At 32.3% G+C, this 26,805-nt stretch overlaps 1 protein-coding gene across 1 annotated transcript in view; it reads left to right on the top strand.

Annotated features, from left to right (window-relative positions):
- LOC129231709 (uncharacterized) overlaps window positions 1-26,310 on the top strand; it is a 37,437-nt gene extending 11,127 nt beyond the window's left edge. The window contains exon 3 of the mRNA XM_054866071.1: window positions 26,031-26,310. Within this exon, the coding sequence (XP_054722046.1) occupies window positions 26,031-26,310 (280 nt within the window). The remainder of the gene's footprint in view (window positions 1-26,030) is intronic.
- The last annotated feature ends 495 nt before the right edge of the window (window positions 26,311-26,805 follow it).

Raw genomic sequence — 26,805 nt, 5'->3', positions numbered from 1 at the left:
CCCACGGGATTTCGGGACTGGAAGGAGCGAATCTCACGGGTCCCAGGATCCCGCGGAATTGACTTTATTCCTCTAAAAGTTAAATGTTTGTGTCAAACAGAAAAAGTTGTACTTTTTAGAAAATACTGCTCTTGTTACTTAAATTAATAGTTTTCTGGAATGCCTTACACACTTTATAAAGTACTGAAAAGTGACATACAAATTAGCAAGTATCCTTTGGTAAGCAAATGTGTGCACTTCGCTTCGTATGGGGAAGGGATTTTTGAGCAAAAATAATGCGCTTGAAGAAAACACGTGGTATGGCTCCTCTGCCGTTCGTTTTACAGAGTTTAAGTAATTGGAAATATTAAGCAAAAGGTTCCCATAAATTTTGTAACTTTTATAACAGATTTTTATCTTATGAGATTCATGCTTGACTTTTGCTCCTCAAGAACTGCAAATCGTGGTCAAAAATGATTTTTATTTGATTAATATATTGCTGTATCTAATTTAACTTGCATTGAGAACATTCGACCCTGTTGCTACATTAGCGTTGGTTATTGTATCAGTGCATTTGATTCATATAAGCAGGGAGCGAACGCTGATTGGTTTCACCAAGTCTCAGTCTCCGTATAAGAATTTGGAAAACTTCGCTAATTTTACCTATCACTAAAAGAGACATTCAAAAACATGAGCCGCTTAACGTATTGGCGTATCATCCTGTGTTTCATCCAAATTTCTGCTGCCTCTTTTAGAGTCGTGCCGAATAGTACAGATTAGTCTACTATAATTCATGTAACATAACTCTCTCTCTCTCTCTTCTCTCTCTCTTTCAAGATATCACCCACATTTATAATATCAGCTTCACAGTCAGAGAGACATCGGCAGGCACTTTCTATACAGGTTAGAGAGCAAAAATAATGTTATTGTTTTCATTGTTTCTTCTTCAAAGAAAAATATTTATATTATACAAAGAACTTTTTTCAAGTTAAAGGTTTTGGGTGTTTTTCTTAAGCTTACTGAAGCCTTCCAACATTGTATTCGGGCTACTGCAATCTCTAAAGCAATTTCTCAAATTTTTCTAAAGTGCAATTTTCTGGGTTTAAAATCTTTAGTGATGGTTTTCGAAAATGTATATAATTTTTACGCACTTTATGTATTTTTGGACGCATGAAAGCAAAAACCTTGAATGATAATACCAATTCATTCTCAGAAAAATATCTTCTATTTTATTGCTTTCTTGAATGGTAAATCCACCGTTCGTAATATGAGACAAAGTTTTTCTTGCTCTTCTTGCAGGAGGCTATTCAGGAAGGTGATTAAAACTTCAGATAATACTTGTAAAAATATTTGTTTTATGGACGGCAAAAGTTGGAAAATTTTGCATGGAAAATCTTTGCGGGATTGGAAATCTTGCGGGATTTTGCTCTCAATCCCGCTAAATATCATGCGGGATCCCGTGAAATTCGGGATCGGGATTTCGGGATTGAAAACCCTATTTTGAACTAACCCCCCCCCCCACCCGCTAAATGATTCTCATCTTTCTATAATTAAACTTTATTATGCAAATATGGAAATATGTGACGTTTTTTATTGCTACTTATTCCTTTATATCAATCAAATATTGGAAGAAAGGATCATTATGTAATTAAAAAGAAGAAAAAAATGTTAATAGGATGATATCGAAATGAAATACAATAGAAACATTTTATTGAATTCAGAAATTTATTCCTTCTGCAGGAAAGAAAAACTGGATTTATTTTATCGTGAAAAAAGTGAGGTATTACCCATTCTATGAATTTTAAAAAGGAATATTTGAATTTTTTATCAGCTTTAGTTCTATCATAAATGCACATATACATCAATTACGTTTTTCCGAAGAGGGCCTAGAAAAACAAAAGAAAAAGTTTACGTTCTTCATGTTTCACCACATCCATTATTAAACAATGAATCATGACGAAATAACATATAGGCCAATTTTTCAACAATTCGCAATTACTCTTAGTTATGAAAACAGTTTCGTCATTTTCTTACATATTTATCCTTAATAAAAGCTGAATAATTTAATTTCTTGGATGTGTAACTAAACTTAAGATATTGGATATTTTATGGAGGAAATTAGGAAGCAATTTTACTACGATAAAAGCACAATACTTGCAGCGAAGAGATGCATCATCTGATGATAAATATTGATTGAGATTCTAATATGATTTTTTTTTCTTATCCGGAGAAAAACTTATTTTACCCTTTATCACTGTTAAATGTCTTTTACACAAGCCTTTATGAAATCCAAATGCGAATAACCGTTGCCTTTAGTATTGATATATTGAAATGTTTCTTATACTTAAATGACAACAGATAAAAACTGCATTGAACTAAGTGCTCAGCGTGCTAAGCACACAACAAGAATGTCGAGAATAAATCAATTTTTAGGTTCACGCACGAAATTCCTTTATGCTGAGCACTTTTAGCAGTGAAGTGCTCAAACACCTGTAGCCTTAAAATAGCCATTTGTAGCGTTTGTTCGATAAGTTGGGCTTTATCCATTTTGTTTTTTTATCACCGGAATGTTTTCCCTATTTTAATCTTTGTTTTAATGAAATATTTGTTTTTGACTGCCTTTTATAATATGTTACACAAAGTTTTCAGGAATGAACAGCTTAGTGAAAGAAGGCTCAGTTAGACATCAAAATGAACCTGCGGACAAACTGCATAAAAGTTTTGGACTCCCCCTCCCCTTTTTTTTCCTTCATGCAGTCGGAATATTAATAGTACGACCGTAGTAGTGGTGCTGTAAAGAAATTGTTTCAGCAACATTTAAACTTTGCAGGAGTTAATCCCGTTCGGGTGTGAATACTTCTTCTCAACTCGAATTATTTTATCAAAGCAAGCATCTCGCCCATATTTAGTTGAAACGCTAGCGACAGAGAAAAACATTCTTTGTGAAATGCAGACAATAACATGTTAATCCGGTCAAAAATAACTGTTTTGCAAGAGTAGCACTTAATATGTTCATCAAATAAGCTCTATAACTGTCATCCCAGTCATTTGTTGAGCCTTTTAAAGGTAATGTATATATATATGATTAAAATGAAAAACCAACGTAAAAATAAAGCACAAATGTTGAAGAAAATACAGCATATAGCTATTTCAAGGCTACAATGGAGCCTCTTCATCAGTGCAAAACGCTCACCAACGCAACCGAAAGTCGCGAGAGAACTGACAACGATCACTTGGACACCGGTGGTCGTTGTCAGTTCCTTCGCATGTAAAAATTCCGTATTTAGCAAAGCGTGATTATGTCCGATCTCTCCAACGTGAAAAAGAATATGGCAATTGAAGCTCGTCTCGCTGGAGCCTTAAACTACGTCCAACCTTCAGCAGATTTTGTCTGGGTAAAATTTTGAACTCTTGTTTTCAGGCACTAGTTTCGTTAGTATTTGGGAAAGCTAAAAGGCTTTACTGTTTCACAGCTTGTTAATTGAAGAGACTATATTGTGACAAATTACATTGGTATTATGTATGAAATGCTCTTTTATATATGACTTACTCAAGATGGTAAATTTTAGTTAATAACGTCCTTTCAAGTTTTAATTGTTATCGCTGTATTTCAAAAATAGCAGGCTGCTTAAGATTTATGGGACCATGTATGCTGTCAAAAAGCAGGAAGTTATATATACAAGCTTATATATAAAGCTTATATATATATATATATATATATATATATATATATATATATATATATATATATATATATATATATATATATATATATATATATATATATATATATATATATATATATATATATATATGTATATATATATATATAGGAAACATATAAAAGCTTATATATAAAGATATATACAGGAAACACATAAAAGCTTCAAGGACGCATCAGTCTTATGTATTAGAGATTATTCGTGCTTCTTGATCCATTCTCATTAGCAAAAGCTTAGCATCAGCTTATTTTTTTATAGATCATGAAAATAAATGGAAATTCAGGGCATGAAACTCTGCGTCTTTAATATTAGTTTGTTATTAGCTTAATTTTTATCTTTATTTTTATGTTCTGAGCGCCTATTAAAATAATAAATAAATCTTGATTATGTGAAATAATTTTCGTTAACTTCTCGATTATACCCTACATAACTATATGCAAGGGGAATAGTTTGAGATCACTTTATCTGAAAGAAGAAACCTCTAATAACATTGCTCTTATAATGATTATAGTCACAGATCGATAAAAGCTCTTCAAAATTAAAAGAGTAGCAATCTAAATAAAAGTTTGTGTAGGGTGATTAGCCAGTAGTTGATCATTTAGTGGAAATTTCTACAAGTTCTATTTAATTTCATAGGAAAAAAAACTGGAAAAAAAATTGAAAATTTTTTAATGTGTCTTTAAAACTATTAGGATCAACGGTCATTAATCATTTCTCTGTTTTACTTACTATTTTTCAAGTTATTTCGAATAGAATTTAAAAAGGGAGATTTCGCCAATAGTTGACCACCCACTTCCTGCAGTTGACCAGCGTCTTCCAGTAGTTGACCACTTTTTAAACACTAAAATCTGAAATCTACTCTATTCAAATCGGACCGGATGCATGCCTGTATGTACTTATGTTCCTTTAAAGGTCGCCCCTCATTGGTTGTTGGGTGGATGACGTCATCACAGAAGTCAAGTAACTTTGATGATGGTTACACGACATTGACGACTAATAGGTTAAAATGTCGCGAAAACTTCGTGACATTTGGCGCCAAAACTAAGTCACCAAAAATGGCGCCAATTTTATATTATATATTCAATTTCTATGCATTGATATTATGGGTGATTAGTGTAAGTATAGTAAACTCTTAATTATCTGCAGAATAGGGTGATATGGTAACCGCGGATAAGTGTTTTTCGCGGATAACCCGCAAAATAAATTAAAAGCGATAACTAAAAAAATCAACACTCGCGCATGCTTTTAAACTCTGCCAGCGATGACCTATTATATATTTTTTTAATGCCAAATTTGGCGACATTTAGCAATTTTTCGCAAAATTTGGCGCCAAAAATAAGTTGCCAAAAATGATGCCAACTTAGCGATACCTCTGTAATTTCTCGCAAAGTCCATAGCAGCCACTCCAAACAGATATGACAACACCATCATGTAAGTCGCAGCAGGACCCGAACGTTACCGTCGACCCGAATCTAGTCAGCATAGCTGCCAGAAAAATGCCCAAATATTATAACATTTCTGTTAAGTAATCCATATTTGAAAAATGTTTAATAGTTTATACGGGGTATCCAAAAGTAACTTTCCCCATATACGGAGTCCTAGCGGCCTATTCGCTGAACCTATCGATTCAAAATTTTAGATACGGTTATTTGAAGGAATGGATTGAGATTGATGATTTTAAACAACGCAAACAACCTCATGGCTGCGGTTACAGTGATAGAATCTGAAAATTTTCAAATGACAACACCTACTTTTTCCTTGCGCAAATTGATCAGTGTATTGATGAGCCAGAAATTGCGTAGGATCGATCGAAGTGTGACGAAAATTGTTCGAAAATTTAAGCACCTACTGAAGAAACACGCTTTTCACTCTGCATTTTAAAGATTTTTTCCTTAATTCTTTCTAATTTTTAAAGATATTGAACTGGAATTCGATTGTGAATTAGGAGATCTTCTTGGGTTTTAAATTATAAAGTTTATAGTTGTTATCTGTTGCGCATGCGAAGTGAAAGTTAATTGCTTTAAAAGTTCATATTTCATCTAATTTTCAATATTTTAACTTCAAATTTCAGTGATATGTGTCTCTTTTATGTTGTTTTATTCTGAAATATTGGTAAGGGGTGCCGGAAAACTCTGCGTGTTATGAGGCGAAAACCTTTAATTTTTATTTTTTATTTATTTATCTATTTATTTTTTGAAAGAAATGCTTTTATCTTCTTGAACATAAGATACTTTCTCGAAAATATAGAACTTAGTTATAAATGATAAGAAAACATTTATGAAAATTGTTGCCTATTCCGAGCAAACTGCAATGAAAGATTACACTGGTCAACAAGGTTTCTATTCTTCATTAAGTAAGTGGTGACTTTTATATTTTAAGGGGTGCTGAAAAAGAATATGACAATAAAAATATTCCATCACACACAGATTTTTAAAAATTCCGAAATCTTTAAAATCTTAATTTAATGACATTTTTTCCAATACATGTACAATATTTTTGTCCTTTACCAGTTTATAAACAATTACAAAGCTTAAAACTAGTATAAAACACAAAAAATATGTATTGTTTAAAAAGTTGTAGAAGAATGGAAGAGATTTTTGAAGAAAAAAATAATGATACTTGCAAAAAAAAATCCTAAATTTCATACTTTATGTAGTTTTAAATGCCTTAACTGTGGATGTTTTATTATTGGCACTAACACAAACTTAAATAAGATATAATATTCTAATAAGATTCCAACAGTAATCCAGAGCAAATTAGGAGTAAACCGTCCGTGATATCCCGCTTAAACTGCAGAAATATTCAGGTGGAGGGGGGAGAATTTCAGTGACATTGAACATCCTAATTTTTTGTAACTTTTTAACATGTCTTAAATTAATTTTTCATAATTAGGACGTTTATTATTTCCTAAGGATTGTGTCACAACATTTTTAAAATAAATCCATGCTGTTTTTCCTAAATCACTTAAACTAGCTTCAAAATTTTGGTCCTTCATAAGCTTTCTTCTGTGCTTCAATGAAAATACCACCCTTTAATTTTTGCATAAATGAGTGATGGGAACTGTTCCTACAAATATTGAAATCAACACCCTTTTTACCCATTGATTTAGCGAAATTCTTTATCAATCCCAACTTTGAGTGAAAGGTGGGGGAATATTTTATTTTAATCGATTAGAGGAACGTTTTACATATTTTCTTTTCACCTGCAATATATTTTTTGCTCTCTCACCATTTCTTTTTTGATATAATGTTCATGTATTGCCCTGCTGGTTCATTCATACAAAAAATAGCAGAATATTGTACAATCAAGTTGCATACAAATGAGAACAGTAATTGATTAGAAAAAACTGCCCATATGCTCCAATTATGATGTAGTCAATTTCATGAATCAACATCTTCATATGTCCGTTGGGTTCTTTCAATATGCAAGAATAAGCTCTGGGAACCGATGGCAGAGCAAAGACAACTTCAACTACTGTGATCTAGCGTGAAACCGAAATGATACAGAACGCCTAGCGCATCTGCACAAGGTCGCGTATACAAAACTAATCAAAGTGAATTCGGTTTCTACTCTCTTCTTACATGTCTATCGCTGTAATGAGTAAAAAAATATGTGTTTATGGATCAAAAGTACCTAAAAGAAAAATATAGTAAACTTTCAACTGCTATAAGAGAGGTAGCATATATAAACCAAAACTTATAAATGAAATTTCTTAAAATTGGAGAGTGATAGAAAAGTTTTGGAAACATATATTTTTCAGCACCTTGAAATCTATAAGAAACACCCAAAGTGCATTAAGGAACAGAAAATTCGTTAAAATTTGTTTTTCATTGTTATCAAAAACCTTTATTTTTTTTTTTTTTTGTAATCTCTTTGTTTCTGGTCCCCTAAATGCATGGGTGATTGAATTTTTATTGGAAAACTACAGTTGATCCTTTATGTGACAAAAGCAAGAGAACTATTGGTCTCTTTATTTTCGGGAAATCTGTAAAAATGTGAATTTTTGAAAGCTCCCCTATACTTTTGGAGATATAGTGTACATGTCCACACTTTTCCGCAAACTTATCGAAAATTTAAATCACTTGTGATCCTCTTACGTGTATATCAGTATATCATCAAAACGAGTAGTTATGTTTTGTAAAAAAAAAACGGAACTAAAGGGACGAGTTAAATAGTTAAAACGCGACATCATTAATACAGCTTCATGTATTTTTAAACGCAGAATAAACTTTTTACACTTTGAAAATCCATTTGGTATGCCTCGATACTCTTAAAAATGAGTTAAAGTACTCAAGCAGTAATAATAAACCCTAAGGCTTTAAAACGAAACAGAAAGCGATTTTTTACAAGACATTTTTTTCCCCTCGAATTTCATGATGCGAAAACTTAATATAATTTGAGCACCTTATCTTCCAAGTTCTTATGATACGAACAAAAATATTGTAGTTAAATAAAACACAGAATGATTTACTTATTACAATTCAAAATTATCCTATTTTAGTTTGAACTAATGGATTATTTAAAATAACTTTATGATGGATAAAAAGAAATATTGCAATAAATAGAGCTTCAACAAATATATCATCAGCAATGTAAGTGTGATAAATTGCACGATTCATAGATTCAGCAGAGAAAAATTTTACGGATATAGATATGGTAATTTAGTTACATCTGCATTTCCCTTTTTAGTTCAAAACACAAATTTATCATTAGATTATTTTAATTTAATTCTCTAAAAATCAAGCTACTAATAGCTAGAAAAACCTTACTTTTTAGATCTATTATTTAAGTAAGAATAGATTTAAAAATCATTTTTTGCATGGGTAATTTTGCTAAATTTGCATGGATAATTTCAGTTTATCCGTGTAAATGAATCGTAAAGTAAATAATAAAAGTTAAATTCGACGAATAAAAAAAATCCTTGAAAAATTTAGTTACTTTAGTTTATTCCTTGTTAAGAACGTTCATGAAAATATTTTTAGTATTTGTTTATTTAATTCGCGTATTTAAACCGCCAAAAGTAATGTGGTGGGGATAATTTGATTGCGTAAAACAGTGAAGAATTTGCTATACCACTTTAGGGTACCACGAAATTATCAAAGGTTTGTAAATACCCATACATGAATGAGGTCAGAAAACTTAGTAATTAGTAGTATTTGGTTTTTAATATAGTTAGTTTATAACATATTGTTGAAGTTATGAAATGGGACGTTTCAAAAAAATTGAAGAAAAATGCTTACATATGAATAGAAAATATAGTTTATTTTAAAAGTTGTATGTTGATTTTTGTGACAGACTGCATATGAAATACATAATTTACAGCAATGTAGCCATAAGCTAGGCTTAATGATCAGAATTCAATGTAGGAGAATGTGGGGCAAATTGAAATAGTTAAGATAATAACTTACATTTCTCAAAATAAACAAGTTGAAAATTTCTTCTGAAAATTACAGTAAATAAAAAAAAATGTAATTTAAAACAAAACTTGCATTGAAACATTATTTTTTATTTTTGGCAATTAATTTCTACCTCCAAAAAAAGGTGGAAATTTTTCACTTATTTTTTCTCATGGGGTTAAGTGAAAAAGAAAATGTTTTTCTAATTAAATATTTTCTATTCGATTATTAACGATATTTTTGATCAAGTAAATCTATACATATAATAAAATAAGATGTTTGTTTGTGTGTGTGTGTGTGTGTGTGGCGCTTATCCCGGGAAAACGGTAAAGCCTAGAAAGATGAAATTTGGTATACTGGTGCAGTTTTTGCTGGAGATGTGCACCTCGGGCTTCGATTTTTGATATTTTAATTAGAAAAAAAGTTATTTAATGTTTTATGCGTTTTTTTGCACTTTTTAGTACTTTTTACCTCACAGACCCGGAACCAATCGCACCACACAAATATTTTTTGTACTATAGTGTAGAAAATTTAATTTTAAATAGGATGAAGGAAAAAATTTTGAAGATAGAGCAATTTTTGTATTTTTTATAAATTTTTGAAAAAACCTTTATTTCGCATTTTTTTCTGGGTTTAGTTTTTTTCGAAACCCATCCTGCAAAAAGTATTGTGCCCTCAATTCCAAAATTTTAGTTGGTAATAGTAAAAACATTCCGCCCCCTTCAGAAGAAAAAAGTTTTTAAAAATACGCAAAAGTTTTTTTTTACAATTTTTTAAATGCAGAACACGACGCGACCTGTAAGCATTGCCGGCTGAGTTCCGCACTTCCTCATCACGTGACCTAACTGAAATCGTTTGCTTTCTCTTCACTTTTTTTTTTTTTTTTTTAACGTTCAGAGATTTCTTGGATCTTTATTTTTGCAACTTTTTTTTTTCTGGACTGTTTGCTACATTTAATTTTGGTCAAATATTTTTGCGCATTTTAATTCAATAAAAGCGGTGATTTTTTAAAACTTTTGCAAGCGCTGCTTTTTGGACACTACAGGGAACATAGAGCCTTTTTTTACATGTAATTTTAAGTAAATAAATAAAGCCCGCGGTTTTTTAGCATGATTTTTGTAGGGATTGGTGGTTATGTTTGGTAGATAGAGAGATGATATTAAGTGGGAAAAAAATGCTTTTTTTTTTTTTTACATATAAAGGATTGTTAATTACTATCAGAGGTAGATATGCTTGGATCGTATAGATAGATAGAGAGAAAGAAAGGTGGACAAATATAGAGGTGGATACAGTAGATGGACAGTAAGAAATAGAGGAACTTCAACGGGGGATCAATAGCCCCCCCCCTCACACACCATGACTCTGAAAAAACAATGCTTTCACATAAAAGTGGAAATGCTTTTTGTTATTTTCCGACAAAATTTGCATGAAGAGTATGCCTTTTGTGCCTCTCCTCCCCTCCCCCCCCCAGGACGTTTTTCCAAGGTAATATCGCTGGTTTTTCTAAACATTCGATTTTGGTTTATCAGATGGACCGCATCGGGACGGGATCATTTTAGTCCCAGTCACTTTTTTTTTTTTTTTGAATTTCAATAAAATCGATGATTTTTATACTTTTGCAAACTGCAGGTACCACAGAGATACCATTTTTTGTGCTATTTTAAAAAATAAGTAAGCGCGCTTTTTTTTGCATGATTTTCTTTTTGTTAGGGAATAAGGTTGGAGGTTAGATAAAAATAAATAGAGATAGAAATTGCCATCAAGAGGTAAATTTGCATGGATCTGGAGAATGATAAATCTACAGGTCGATAGACACCGAGAGACAGACAGGCCCGTTATTTAAAGAAAAACAACGGGGGGGGGTGGAGGGGGGTTTCAAAGCCCCCCCCCCCGCTACTACGATTTGAAAATATAATTCCTAACGACGGAACTGGAGATATATCTAGAAAATATTTTATTCAAATTACTAATGTTGTAGATAGATATAGATTGATTGATACTGCCACGAAATTTATTTAAGCAACTGCCGAAGGCGGCAACATTGGCGTCAAAAGGCGAATGATAATATTGATACATAAAGAAGAACATTGATTAATACCGTCACAAAATTGTCCAAGCAGCCGCCGAAGGCGGCAACCCTGGCGCAAAAAGGTGGACCAGCTGGTCGCCGAAGGCGGCTAGTGAATAAATAAAAGAATGAATGAACAAATGGAAAGGAAATTTAAAAATAAACGAAAATATAAATAAATAAATAAGTTAATAAATGAGAAAAAAAATCAGTTTATAAAATAATGAATGAATAAGATAATAAGTGAATGAAGGAATAAATAAGGAAATTATTAAATAGGGAATGGTAATGAAATAAATAATAACTGAATACGTAAGGGAAGCTGCGGTACCCACGGATGGTTGTACCTACGGACGTTGGTTCGGAAATTCCGGGTATTATCGAGAGAGATGGAATGGGGAGTTCAACGTGTGTGTCTCAGCCCTCTCCAGTATCTCAGGAGGTTTCAACGCCGTCAAACGAACGCGTAAGACCCTATCTGGTTTTAGTAGGATCAAAATAAAAAAAACACATATATATATATATATATATATATATATATATATATATATATATATATATATATATATATATATATATATATATATATATATTGTGGATTGTACTATTTGTTAAGTTGTAGGTATCTTGTTTCCCTATGTTTTGAAGGTGTTTTTTCTGATTTTTAATGTCGTAAAACTGTGGTCTTGTCGATGTGACTGGCTTGCAAAACCAAAATCGCATACCTTTGTACCCAAGGACACATAACCATGTATACCCACGGACGAAAATTTTTAGCGTCTTTGGGTCACACTTGAATCTTCTTACAATGTGAAGTACCTCAAAGCAGTGCCTTGTCATCAACGTACGAAATTTACTTTCAACAATGACGATGAATTTGAAGTAGGGCTTGAAGATATAGTGCTGAAGTAGCCCCCACCTGTTGTAGAATCTACAGACCGTCAGTCATAGCCTTTTTCACTTGAAGTCAACTTTTTTTATGTTTTTGTTGGGTTAATCTAAACTGAGGTTTTTTTTAATGGGTTAATTTTGTTAAAGGTTTGAATTTTCATATACTAAATTGAAGTCATTATGTAGGTACATAGAGAGCCATAATAGTCATGTATCTAGTTATTTTTTCGTTTAAAAACACATTAGTCTCCCTTAAGAGTTTTTTTTTTTTTTTTCAATAGTTCACTGATGTGAAAAATTAAGGATAACTTTAAAAAGGAAAAAAAACCTTAGTTATTCGAATAATTTTGATTTCCGTTAGGTTTTTTGTTTAACGTTATTTTCAGTGGATGTTTGAAGTATTTCAATATAAAATGGCTTATGAAAATGCACTGAGTATAACTGAGTCTCTCAGACCTATTTATTTATTTTTTTTATCTGTACATGTGTAGAAAGGCCTCTTTCCGTGGGGTGAACGGGGTGTTGTACGCACGGACAAAAAAGGTGATTTTAAAGAAACATTTTTTGCAGTTAAAAGCTTTGAGATTTTCATCTGACGAAAATTGCCAAATTAAATGAAAAGTTGTAGATTCTACCACAAAATTTTACCGTTCGATTATGCATTAACAGAGATCAGCAAAAATTGAAAAGTAAATTTTATCCGTGGGTACAGCAACTTAACCTAAATGACTTTATGCAAGATTGAATAAGTTAATGAAATGAACTATTTCACGTTGCCCCGCATACACTTGATTAACTGTACAAAGCATTTGACATATAAGGGCTCAAATAAAGAGTGGAAGAACTGAACAAAAATATTTTTAATTTAAATCAAAAGAAATCGCCATGGGCGTTGAAGCAGAGGTCCAGCGTTGCAGCAGCAGGTCGATGCTTTTGCTGTAGAACGATCGGGGCTGATTCCTGAGGAAGTCCCGCACGGCTTCTTTCAATTCATTGTCGGAATGGAAACGTTTCCCCTGTAATGCTCTTAAGTGGCCCAAAGATGTGGAAGTCACATGGTGACAAGTCCGGATGCTCCAAAACTTCCCAATGGAAAATTTGTTTAGAGTCGTCTGGGTTTCCTGGGATGATCTTTGTGGATGTTAGTCTGAGGTTGAACTCAGGTTGAATTCGTCACTGATTTCACGGGTCTCTTAATCTTCCGATTAGCTCGGATCATTTCATTAATGAAGGCAATGGAATCATTGGTGATTGCGATGTTTGATTGGACCGGTCTCGACAGATCTGATGTCGTTTGCCGCCCTTAACCGTACTACCGCACTTTTCAATCTGGACGCATCCATGGCTAACACGACTTTCCTTTTGTACTATTTCCTCTACTGCAAACAGGTTTAACCGCTGAACGACATTTGAGATGCATACCTCATACCACCCTTTATATACTTGTGCACTGGCACTCTAATTGAATCATTCGTTCTGATGTTATTGCACGCGTCCACTTTTCATTTGGCCAACCCTTATACAAATAAGCTTAATATTAAACAAATGAATAATGCACTGCATATTAGTAGATCACAAACAATGTTTCCAATGCTAATAAAAATAATTGTGCCCTTTAATAATGATAATAAATAATTTTTGGTCTAACCAAAATATTACAATATAAGTGTCAATTTTTGAAAAATTGCTTGTATTTTCATATTCTTTGATTTTTAGAGGTATTTTTTTTCTTGACTGGAGTAGACTGCATGTGTTACTACATAGTAAAAATATTACTATATACCTAGGTATCGCTAAAAGCAAAGTAAATATTTCACCATTTCACTTTGCCCCGCAATTTCACTTTGTAACACATTCCCTTACATGAAAATAATGTTTATATTTAGCACAGCAAAAATACACATTTAAAAGAAGTGTGTTCCTAAATTTCTGAAAAATACATTTTAAGTACTCTCAATACGGAATTTAAAAAAAAGCACAATGGAAATATTTAAATAAAAAGAAAACTATTCAAGGGCATGCTTTTAAATTCGTACTGTAGGCGGACAGCATAATCATAAATATGTGTTGGAAGTTTTTTAAAAAGTCATCGAAACGAAAATAAGATAATACAAAAGATTCTTTTTTTCTGCTGTCGCAAAAGTTCCTGCACAAAACAGATTTATTGTAAATTTTTCTTGAAACATGATAGGTGCGGAAAGGCGAGATATTTTTCTTAGACTATAAAGTGTTGAGATCGCTCAATGAATAATCAAAATGCCAAAATATCTGCAGTTCTTGCCAGAAGGAGAAAACAATAATTGGAAACTGAAAAAGCTGAAGTAAATAAACTTTGTAAATCTCTCTTGTTTTAAATTGGTGTACAAGTGGTAGTCTATAGCGTTTTACTATGTGGAGAGCAATTCAAGCATGCATATCTCTAAAAAAGGCCAAGAAAAATTCTACTTAATGAGGATTAAAGGTTTAAAACCACAGCTAGAACTGACATTTTCTCTCTTAATAAGTTAAAGCATCAACTTGGATCAGAAATAGCACGCAACAGCAGAAGTAGATGAAAAAGAAAAAAAAAAAAACAAGATTCATCAAAAAAACAAAAATTTCAACGTAGCCTTTTTATTTCCTTTTACAAAAAAGGAAGCATTGTATTCGCGAAAAAAATTTCACTCAAAAATCTACCTTAATTTCCATTTTACTCACCCCCGAATGAATATTGAGTTTTTTTTTCTTCGACTCGACCACACGTGGATAAGTGCCTAAGAACGTATAGACACGCGAAATATCCATAATGACGATTCCCGAGTTAATTACAACTAATTTTTCTCGTGACGTCTGTATGTAAGTATGTATGTATGTCGCATAACTCAAGAACGGCAAGTCTTAGAAAGGTTGAAATTTGGTACGTAGACTCCTAGTGGGGTCTAGTTGTGCACTTCTCCTTTTGGTTGCATTCGGGTGTTTCTAAAGGGGTATTTTGCCCCTTTTCAGGAGGAAATCATTGTTAATTTCGATGTAAACTCAAGTGGTGTTATAATTTGGCGGACACTTGGCAATATATAGCCAGTTTTTCGGTCGCCAAGTTTTGTCGCCAACTTGGCAACAAATTTGGCGATTTTTTTTTTAAATCTAATTTCAATTTGGCCACTGTTGGTGATATTTAGAATGAAAACTATTGAATCACATTAAAATTGCCAGTAATGGGGAAAAGACATTAAATTGGAGTAAAAGGAAGTCATGTGATGCACACATCAGCTCGTTTTCTTTGTTCTGCAATGCTCAGAAAACAGTCTGATGATTTTAATTTTAAAGCACTTTAACGTTAATTTCAGATGTAAATAGGATGAAGAAAATCAGAACCGACCAAAAAATCCTTTTCATTTAAATAACTTTACGACAATGAGCCCTATCAAGTGATTGTTTGGAAATACTATGCAAAATGATTAAAGTAATCAAGAGTTAGCAGTAATAAACTCTACCTAGGTTAATTTTTGACTGCATGCACTCAGAGTCGTAGATCTATTTAAAAATATTGCATAAAATAAATTTTTATCGATGAGGGTAAAAATGTACAACAAAGTCGTCATCATTCATTTCAACTTTTCTTGGGAGACGGTGTACAGATTGTACCAAAGAAAAAAATGCTTAACTCGAAAAAGGTTTACTTGTGCACATATACACACATGTTGAATAGCCAAAGCCATGTTTTAAACATAATCATTTTCACTAATTGATATTGTCGACTTATAACTCTATCTAGCGCATAAAGTTACTGTTTCAGTGAGAAAAGTAAAAATTAATACTTGATGTTCAGATAAATTAAACCATCTTACAGCTTCCTGTATTATCGCAGTTTGTTTTCATGTGGGATGCTAAAAATTGAAAAAAAAAAAATAAATAAAAACATTAGAATGTATTCGTAAAAAATTCTAAGGACATTATTTCAGCTAGAAATTTTGCATTTTTCAATTTAAGAGTGGAAAAAATCCCCTTCGGGAAAAAAAATGTCTAAAATAACTACGATTTTACCTTTTTTTTTTTTTTTTTGAACCATTCTCTTCTCTACTCTAGCTCGAGCATGCTTGGTATCACTATTCTAGATAGTAGGGCCAGCGACTCCGATTAAAGTACTATAGGGCTCACCATATCCCTACATTTGGGGGGGGGGGCAGCCCAAAAAACAGAGGAACACTTTTTAACGATAAAGTAATGTAAAAACAAGATAAAGTGTTGAAAAAAAAATTTCGATGGGGCATCATTTAATGGGAAATGCTAAACTGTTTTAAAACCCAAAGCTTTACAACTAATTTTATATGCCTCTATATCTAAAATCTCACATAAAATACTGCTCATCCAAACATTTGTCAAATTGCATTTTATAAGAGTGAAAACTAAAACTTTCCAGACTGCCCAGTCCCCAATTCATGATTGATTCTGAGCGCAAGCACAACTCCTGATTTATACTGTTACTGAAAAATAACTGCTCTTGGAAGATAGCAATTATTATGTTACAGTTTTCCGGCATATATTTATATTTCTAAGAGAAAAATTATAGCACTTAATCAAATAATATAATAATGCGACAAAAATTGGTGATTGGGCGATTGCATGTAATTGTCTCCTGAACTTTTATGGTTCTGCTCTAAAACGTAGTAAAGTAGGTATATTTCTCTATAATTCCGTTTAAGATTGGTTGGAGTTAGTGTCATTAACTTATTTATAGCCATTGCTAGAAAAAAGATTAGTTTAATATTTATTTTAAAATATTTAAAGGTAATACTTACACGGCTTTCTTTGTTTAGTTCCTGCATTACGTTAAGCTATAATTGTATTCATATTCCATAGGTACCACACTAGAAAAAAATTTAAAAAAATCTCAGACATCTCTTCATAAAAAAAATCTAAAGAAAGACTCAAGACTTTTGGAACTTTTTAAAAATCTCTATCTACTAAGAAAATCTGCAGATTATAATTCCCTAGATTTTCAAGAGAAATCTCTGAAGAAAATAGCATAATTTTAACTCCGTAGATTTTTTTAGAATGAAGACTTAAAGTGTTGCAAACGACTTGATATTTTCTCAAGGTAGATTTTTTGAAATTATATCTTGAAGAAAATCTAGTCTTTCTACGGAATATCGTATAAGGAAACATTTTAAATAATTTAAATATCTTGCAAATTGCACCTATGAAACATAATTTTATGCTCTCTTATGCCACATGATCATTAAAACTTTCAGCAAGGTCAAGTTTAAACTAGAATAAATGTAAAGAAAATATCTCCATTTATTCTGATTTACGTATCTTTTTGTTTTTATTGATTCATTTTTCCCTTCGTTTCATTATTTTTTAGTTTTACGTTTCTGTTAATTTTTCGAAGCAGTAAATCTTATAATATTTATTCTTTTTTTCCGGCAATTTGATTCGGATTCTTTGAGCTTTATTATTATTTACGAGGGTGCCCAAATAGGAAGAGGGGGTGATAAGTTTTTAGGGAATCGATATTTTTTACTTTTTAAGGGAACTTCATGGTATTTAAGCGATGCACTATTGCTCCGGGGGGATGGGCACCCCTGTTTTTATGTAACTTAAAACGCTTAGATACTGTAATTATGAATGATAATTCTTATAATCATACCTCATTTAAGAATTTCTTATACCAAAGATATACAAATGAAATTCATAATTTATTTTTCCTTTCCCTTCGTCCCCTTTCAAATAAAAAGTATCCTTTCAATTTTCATTAAACAATACAATTCTTAACAGAAACTTATATTTAATACAGTTCCAACATTTCTTACGAACTACACAGATAATTTTCTTTTCGATAATTTCTGCATGTTTTGTGGGGTAATTTTTTAAATATTACAGTCCATTTTTAGTACAATATTTAATATGAATGACATTTTTTTTATTCTTAATTTCAAAAAAAATTAAACATTAGATTATTTGTGCTATGTTTTCACTATTGCAAGCATCACTTACAACCATGCATACATCTTTTTCATTATATCATGCGTGTACTTATAGTATAGTAATTGTCATTTCTATTGTTCCTATATTAAATGGAAATCAATAGTTTTTCATATAATACGATACTCTAAGTTTCTTAACAGCCCAAATTTCTGTGTAAAATTACTTTTTAATAAGCAAATTTAATTCGACTTTAGTAAGTTTTTGTCTTGCTTAAGGGATTTTTTACTTTTAAGAAAAAATTTACTCCCTCCCATGACTTTATTAATTGTGAGATAACTGATATTTATGCGAAAATTATTTAATTCTCATAGAATTGATTTTCTAATTCGCTTTGCTGAAAATGCTTCGCATCAGCGAAATTTTAAGCGCATAATGTTTGAGTAATACATTAATGAATTAATTTTTAAAATGTAATTCAGCAGCTAGCTTATCAAATGAAAAATATTTTTTGTTACTCATACGAAAGTTACAAAAAAAAAGAAAGAAAGAAAGACAAAAAATAGATAGAAAACAGAGAAAAACTTCACATAGAATTTTAAAAAAACATACAAGTATATACCTTTTTCCTTTCAGTATTTGAGTTTTGTGTATGCAAAAAAAAAATGTATTCTGAATTTAACATTCAGAACAAAACTTTGTCCACGAGAGTAATCAACTAATTCACGTATGAAAAAATAAATAATTTTCAACCACTGTAAACAAATATTTGCATAGTTTTAAACGTGTGATTTAAAAATTATGTAATTATTGTAAATAATGCATATAATTAATGTCAAATACTTCCAGATAAACTACAGTGCATAAACTGGAACATGTAAAACTTCACTCACAAAATATTTCATTTTTAAAGTGTAATAATGCACTTAATTCAGCATACTGTTCCAGCTTCAAGAAAGCTCATTAAGAAGAAATGTGTAACACACAATCTTTTTTATGGCAAGGTTCTTTTCAGTGCAAGCATTTCTAGAGATATTGAATTACTAGGTTCCGAATTGAAAATATTTTTTTATATTTACAAGAAAATAAACATTTTTCACTTTCTGACCTTCTAACCGATTAAAAAAACTTCAGAGTTAAATTCGGTATTGAAATGTTTCCAGATTTCTCGAGAATGCGTTTAGATAGGTAAAACGTATGGAAAACATCTATAAACTATCGTAAAATTTCTAGAGACATTTTAAAGGCAAATCCAAATTTTAAAATATCTTGAGATGTCTGCAAAACGTCTCGAAAAAAGCTCGCATTTTCTCACTCAAAACTTGAAATCATTTTTAGTGGAGTGTAGCCCAAATACATTGATCAAAAAGTCAAACCATTTTAGGCAGTTTTGAAAACCAATAGAAAATGTCTCTATAGGAAAGCGGGTAAGTTCAATATCATTCAGGGTGCGCTTACTTAGAAAATGCAATGAGCCAACTTAAGCAGGAAGTAGGTCTTGAGAAAAAACCAGTTGTCATCACCAAGAAGTTTGTATTGAAACCAGCATTTTGCTAGTACTCAACTTACCCAGTTTCCATTTCTGGTAAGGAGAAGGATTGAAAGTGCAAGGATTGAAGGATTGCAGTGATCCACTTTTCCTCTTTTATATAGCGAATAATCTTATTGCATTTAAAAAATACTTCATCCAATAAGCCGGCTTTTGAGGCCAATCAACAAACACCTAAGGCGCGTTTACAAAAGGATTACAATGAACCGGCTAAAAGCCAAGAGTACGTATTTTCAAAAACATCCATTTACACAGCATCCCTGCAGCTTTGAACTAACCAGCTTCCTTTCTGGTAAGGAATAAAGCTGGAGTAGTTGAAAAGTTCAATGTAAACGGACGTAAGAAGTGTTATTGGTCAACAGCCGGTTCCAATGTAAACGGTCTTTATACAAATTCCTTGCTACCTTCTTGATGCCGGCTCGTTGCGTTGCCTTTATAAACGCGATCAAACATTACTTGTTAAAATTTTCTTTGGTGATAGTTCTGATATTTACTTTCCGGGCACAACCATACAAGTGCATAAAAATTGTGCAATAAGACGTCGAAATTTTCTGTCCAATGCATTTTTATGCGTATCGAAATAAAATAATACACTGGCCTCAAGAAGTTAAGGTACAACTGTTTTTTTTGCGTCTAATTTGCAAATGAATGAATGTAGAAACAAAAAATTTGGAGGATATGTGCATTAAATAGTTTTTTATTGAATGCGTCATAGAAATTTGTATAAGTGTATTGCAAAAACGATTTATAACAAAAAAAAGCAATCTTTTCGGAAAAATCCATTCTTGAAGAAAACAGAACATCATAATGTTATGTAGTAAAATGCCATAGAAACGTTACAAAAATGGATTCTAATAAGGAACTTGTCCTCCCTCCTAACTTGAATGCATTGGCGGCATCGATTTTCCATGCTGTTTATTTAGCTGTCGGACACCGGAATATGAAGCAAATATTAGACACAGAGTAGGCCTTGTTCCAGCTCATGTACCGACCTTGGAGGAGGATTTAAAGCAGCAACCTGTCTGCCCAGATAGTCCCAAAGATGTTTTATTGGATTCAGGTCTGAAAATCGAGCTGGCCATTCTATTCGTTCCAAACCGTGGTCCTCAAGATATTCCTCAACAACCCAAGCTCGGTGAGGTCGTGCATTACCATCCATCTGAATTAAGGCATTACCAATAGCACTAGAATATGGGCGGACATATAGATCAAGGATCTCACCCCGATACCTGAGACCAGTCAGAGTTCCTCCAAGGAACTCATGCAGGTCAGTGTGACCACCGAGTGAGATCCCAGCCCAAACCATGATTCCACAATCTCTATAACTCTGCCTTTCAACAGTGTTGGATTGATGGTATCTAGTGCGCTGTTCCCTCCAGATCAGTAGACGCCCTGAATCACATTCCAATGTAAATCTGGACTCGTCTGTGCACAGCAGAGAAGCCCACTGCTGCTGGGTCCAGGAAACATGTTCTCTTGCCCAGCCTAAGCAGATCCTTCGCTGTGGTCCGTTGAGTGGAGCGCACACAACTGGTCGTCTTGTAACTTGCATACAGATCGATCTGCATTGTGAAGACGATTTCGCGCCGTAGTAGCAGAGATTTTTCTTCCTAATGCTACAAAATTCTACAACGAGCTGAGGCACAGTAGTGATTCTTCTCCTTTGAGCTGAAAGAACTAGAAAACTGTTGGACAACGGTTGTTTGAAAACAGGTGTTGTAGCTCGTGGTCGGTCTGGAACAGGTCTTCTGGACACAGAATCTTCTGACTGGTATTGATCCCAAAATCGCTGAACAACACTAGAGACACATTAAGACGTCTAGCAGCATCAGCCTGAGACAATTCCATTTCTATCCATCCAGCAGCCCGCCACATTAACGAATCGAGCAAACGACGTCTCTGACACATTTTCTAAACTCTATTGATTGTTGTCACCGAAACTGCCAACAACTTACACACAAAAGTACGAAAGCCTGATATTTGCATGTTTTATTCTCACTCATAAAGATATGTTCTTTTCTACAAAATAAAAGTGGCAGCTATCCTTTTTTTATAAATGGTTTTAAAGTTCGTTATTATCATTCATGCAAACTATGCATTTTATTGTTACTGCCATTTTTGAATGGTGAGCTTCGAACATGTTGTACCTTTACTTTTTGAGGCCAGTGTATTGTATAGTTAAAAAGTATCAAAACTTATGGCTATACAATATTGGAGCTATAATTTTTTTTCACTTAGAAGATTGAATTGTAATTGGTGTTTTTCCTGAACAGTAAGGTAAGATGAAAGGGGTGAACTGAGACAATTGTTTTTTGATAAATTGAGATTATACGAACCAACAATGCTCAATATTCTTACCATAGTAACACATATGTTGTTATTCATCTATTCTTTGTAAAATTTGATGAAAGAATAAATGTTTTGGATAAAAATGCAATAATTTAAAATTTAATTTCCAGTAAACGATGTGATTTTAATATATATTCATAAAAGCTCAACATCGTGTAAGCATCATGGCTTTTTTTAATATATTTTTTATAACCTGAAAAAAACGAAAGCAAGGAACAATATGCCAAATGTACCCTAAAGTTAAAGCTTGTTTTCTGTCAAAATTTCGATACCAAGAAAGATATAAATTGCATCAGTTATTTTATGCACCGTTTACGATTACATAAAACTTCACAAAACATGCGGAAAAATTTTGATTTGAAAGCACAGCTTTCACCTCGTAAAAATTCCAAATGCCGCTATAAAGTAGTCTACCTTAAACAATGCCACTTTCTTAAAGTTAACTTAGCAAATCTGGGTCACAAAACCGATTTTGAAGTAACCTTATTATGTTCCTTACCTACAGAACATTTCAGTAAAATGAGATATTTGAGATAGCGCTGCCATTAAGATAGGGAACGAACTAGACCGAAGTCTTTTGTACCTCGGTTTACGTAATTGCTGGGACTTGAATGGTACAACTGTTTGGAGTTATGTTAATTATAATATGTCTGCTAAAGAAAATAAGTGTTTATTAGGGCGTCAGAGTACTTTCTTTTTTAAAAGAAAGTATAAAGAAAAGTAAATATTGATTTTATTTAGCTACGAATTTTACTTAAATTACTGACTTTTTCTAAATTTAATGCTGATTTTACATACATTACGGATTTTATCCTCATTTGAACTGCTGAATTTGTTTCAACTAATTACTAATTTCACATAAATAATGGATTTTCATTTATGTGAAATATTTATTCTATATGAGTTAATTGCTGTTATTTTTCGTAAATTACCTTTAACCTACATCTGGAAAACGAATAAATAATACACGAAATTATTCCTACCATACTCGGGTGAAGAAAGGTAGTTGTTTCAATTGACATGAGTAAATAAAAGCGAACATTTTGTAGCTTCATTTTGTTATCTTTTCGTGGCATATTTTCCTTTTTAGCTCATTTTTATACTATGACCTATAAAATTAAACATCCCTATCAATTACTAATACAAAAAGTCTTAAATATGTCTAGTATTTCCAAAAATTTAAATCAAAAATACTAATTGGAATTGATACTAATTGGTTGTCCCATTCTTTGGAGCATGGTATAGTTTAGACATAAAGTTTAAGAAAATCTTCAATACATTCATTTTTTAAAATAATAATAATGGTTTCGAGTAAAGTATGGAAAGTTCTGTGAAGTTAAAATACTTATTTAATATTTCCCTTGGAAATTTAGCTATATGGAGGTAAAATGTAACATGAGCTGCTATTAAAAGCAAAGAATTAAATTCAAAAATAATCGCTCTCCCAATTACAACTATGATACAATGTAATTATAGTTTTAAATGATAGAAAAACAATTAAAACTTTAACAAATCGTCCGACAGAAGCGGCCTAGGGATAGCAATAAAAAATAATAAAAATAATGCACCCTTCGCATATATCGTTTTGACATCTTCATCACAAAGGATATTGTGTCATTCAAGCCATAAAAGTTGTCTCAAATGCTTTAATTTGTTTAAAACACTTACCACAATCGTTGTCTTTATTGCGTGCGATCAGTTCTGCACGCTACTTTAAAACTTCGGATGTATTGAAGTAACTTTAACCCCATTAAGGATAAAACATTGTGCCATTAACCTCCAGAAGGCTTAACACTTCAATGAAATGTTCCTATGCGTTTAAATTTATTTATCGGAGTTAATGTCCTCCTAACTGGAAATACAAGACTTCAGAAATGTACTAAAGCAAGCGTAAAAAAAATATAAATACATAAAATAAAATAAAAATAAAAAACAACAGCATATTCATAATACCTGGGAGCTTAAAAGTGACGTATTTTTCACCAGCAAAATGTCAATAACTCACGGTAAATGTGTTGTGGGTCGAATAAAGTTACTTTTAATCTAAAGTACAGCTAATACTTTTTGACATAATTATTTTTCTTGAAATTTTCCCATTATCGGTATTTCCCAGCAACTTACAACGCAAATCTTCATATCCACAGGGAGGATCTAAGCGAAAGTGAAGACACAGCGGCTAAACAGCCATTTCATTCCAGATACAGGCAAGTCTTTCATTCTTATCTCTATTTCAATGTATCATTAATAGAGTTAATTTGAGTAAAATATTTCTAGAAATGTTTTATTTCACCAAAAAATATTTGCCAAATACTTAATTAAAATGTTATGAAAAATGTACAGTTTAATAGTAATAAAAGGTGCCAGACGTGTTTTCAAGATTACAGATTAGGATACAGACACCTCCTTTGACAAGTAAAAATTAAACTAGATGATAAATAATACATATATCATCTATTTTCTCATATGAAAAATAAGCAAAACCTGTGGTTATTTTTTGTTATACCATCTAATAATTAGTAACACTCTAAAATTTGATCGCCAATGTTAATACTTTGCTTTGTTCTAACTCTATAGCTGTCACAAAAGCATTGTTTTATGATTTTTTCCTCAAGTGCTGAAGCATTTTGTCAGTTTGTTATTCGCTCTTTCAATGGCATGAAATTGCTGGTCTTTTATACAGTGACACCTATAGTACGAAGGCCTTTGTTGCTTTTATAGTAGGGGGGCATATTACATTCCGTGGGAAATTTCGTGAGGAAATTGTGAGACCAATTTTAATATATTCCTTATGGTCTATATAACTATGCCTCACCGGCTGTTTTGCTTGGATTCGTGTCAGACGGCCTGTATGACGTCATCAATCCAAGATGGCGGCTTTGATGAGTTTTTGAAATTATGAGTTTATTTTTGGGTATTTTGTGATAATTTTTCTGGTGAATTTACTTGATAAATATTCTATTCACCTTCTTATTATAAATTAAAAATAAAATATTTGATTTATTTGTTTATTGACTCATTTTTAAAGAAAATTCTGATAAATCCTTTTTTTTTTACCTTGGCACATTCTAATTAGCAACTTAAAAGTATCTCGGGTGAGCTTTCGCAGTTAAAAATACTTTTATTTTTCATGCTAAGATCACTAAACGTTAGTACAGTCGAACCTCGTTAATTCGAACACGATTATAACGAACTACTGCTAAAGCGAACTACATTTGCGGACCCAGTCCTTCTGTTGAAAATCACTTAACACACTCAACACTATTGTTGTTCAGATAAAACGAGCTACTGTTGGGACAAATTTACTTTGAAGGACCCTTTGAGTTCGTTTTAACGAAGTTCGACTGTGTAATCGTTTAACAGAATTCCTAATAACCTGTATAACTGCGCCTTACGAGAAGCTTTTCTTACATCTTTTAGAACGCTCCCCAGTAACGCAAAACAATCCCCTGAACCTGTTATTCATATTCCAAACTGGTCCGCGTACAACTCTATAGTTAAAAAGCAGCAGATCACTGAAACTCGTGTTTGTGTATTACCTCTTATCGATTGCAGCTCAAGTTTTTCAACACAGCTTACTTTCATGCAGAAACTGGAAGACGTAACTAAATATATTTTAGGGGAAAATTCACCGATAGTAGTTACCATGGATATTGGGTTATACAAACCAGTTTTAAAACTTTTTATGGCAAACAAAAACTTGTCCCATAATTGGATTATTAGACCTGGTGAATTACATACGGTTATGGCTATGTTGCTAGCAATTGGGTTATATTTAGATGGTACAGGTCTCGACGCCACTTTGACTGAGACAGTGAAACTGTAGTGTCGAAAATTCTTGCAGGAAAGTGTGTTAGACGGGCTATAGAAGCACATTCTACGTTAAGGGTTGCACTATTCAAATGTTATCTCGATGCCTTTTATACACACAATGAAGAAATTAAATTTCAATGCGATGATAAAGTACAAAAACTAATCTACTGCTTTCAAGAAAAAGAGTATGGTGAAGCAAAAGAACTTCACTCAAATGTAATTCAGATATTAATAGATTTTAAAATACATGAAAAAATGAAAGATTTTGAGGATACAGAATCAAGTGGAAGACCAATATTTAAACTTGTTTTGTTATATATGCATATGGTTGATACTATACTACTTTTTATACGGTCTGCTAGGTCTGGAAATTGGGAATTACATATTTCTTCATTGGAAGCTTTCGTTCCCTATTTCTTTGCTTTGGATTTAACAAATTATGCAAATATGATATCATGGTACCTGACTGATATGAAATGTCTTAAAGTTAAGCATCCAAATCTTTGGAATGAATTTATGGAAAGACATTGGGTTGTTAAAAAGTCTTCTGAACCGTTTTGTGCTTTAGGGTCAGATGAAGCTTTAGAGCAAGAGAATAGGAGAATGAAAGTAATTGGAGGAATATTAAATATAACTCATTAAGAAAAATACTTTAGCGCGATTTTTTTTTTTTTTTTTTTTTTTTTTTTTGACCTCTCCAGAGCTGGCAAGGCTTTCTGATAAAACTAAAGCAATGATTGGATTAAATGAAATGTTAAGGAGTAAACATCATCATTTGGCAAGTTTAAGAGGAAAGCGACAACATGAAGATGTGCAATCTATATATAATGCCATCAGAGTATCAACAAACCGTATAACATATAATGGCAGTGAATTTATTAACACAACAACCAAGTCTGTATATTGTGAAGCCACACAAACAGAAGTATTAAGCATTTTAAACAGAGGCCGTGAAATGTACGCCACTTTCAAACGAGAGAGAATTGAAACTGAAAATAAGAACTTCTGGGCTCCAATGAAGAAAGAAAAACTAAATCTATGTAAAAATAGCATGAAGAAAGTTGCGACAAATATAGCTGGCACTGTTCTACAGTTAAAAGCTGATCGATCGTTATTTACCCGTTTGCTGGTTGTATC

This window comes from Uloborus diversus, chromosome 10, assembly GCF_026930045.1.
Source record: "Uloborus diversus isolate 005 chromosome 10, Udiv.v.3.1, whole genome shotgun sequence".
In the NCBI taxonomy this organism is placed as follows: Eukaryota; Metazoa; Arthropoda; class Arachnida; order Araneae; family Uloboridae; genus Uloborus; species Uloborus diversus.
The sequence above is the reverse complement of the archived record's forward strand: the minus strand, read 5'-3'. Positions and strand labels throughout refer to the sequence as shown.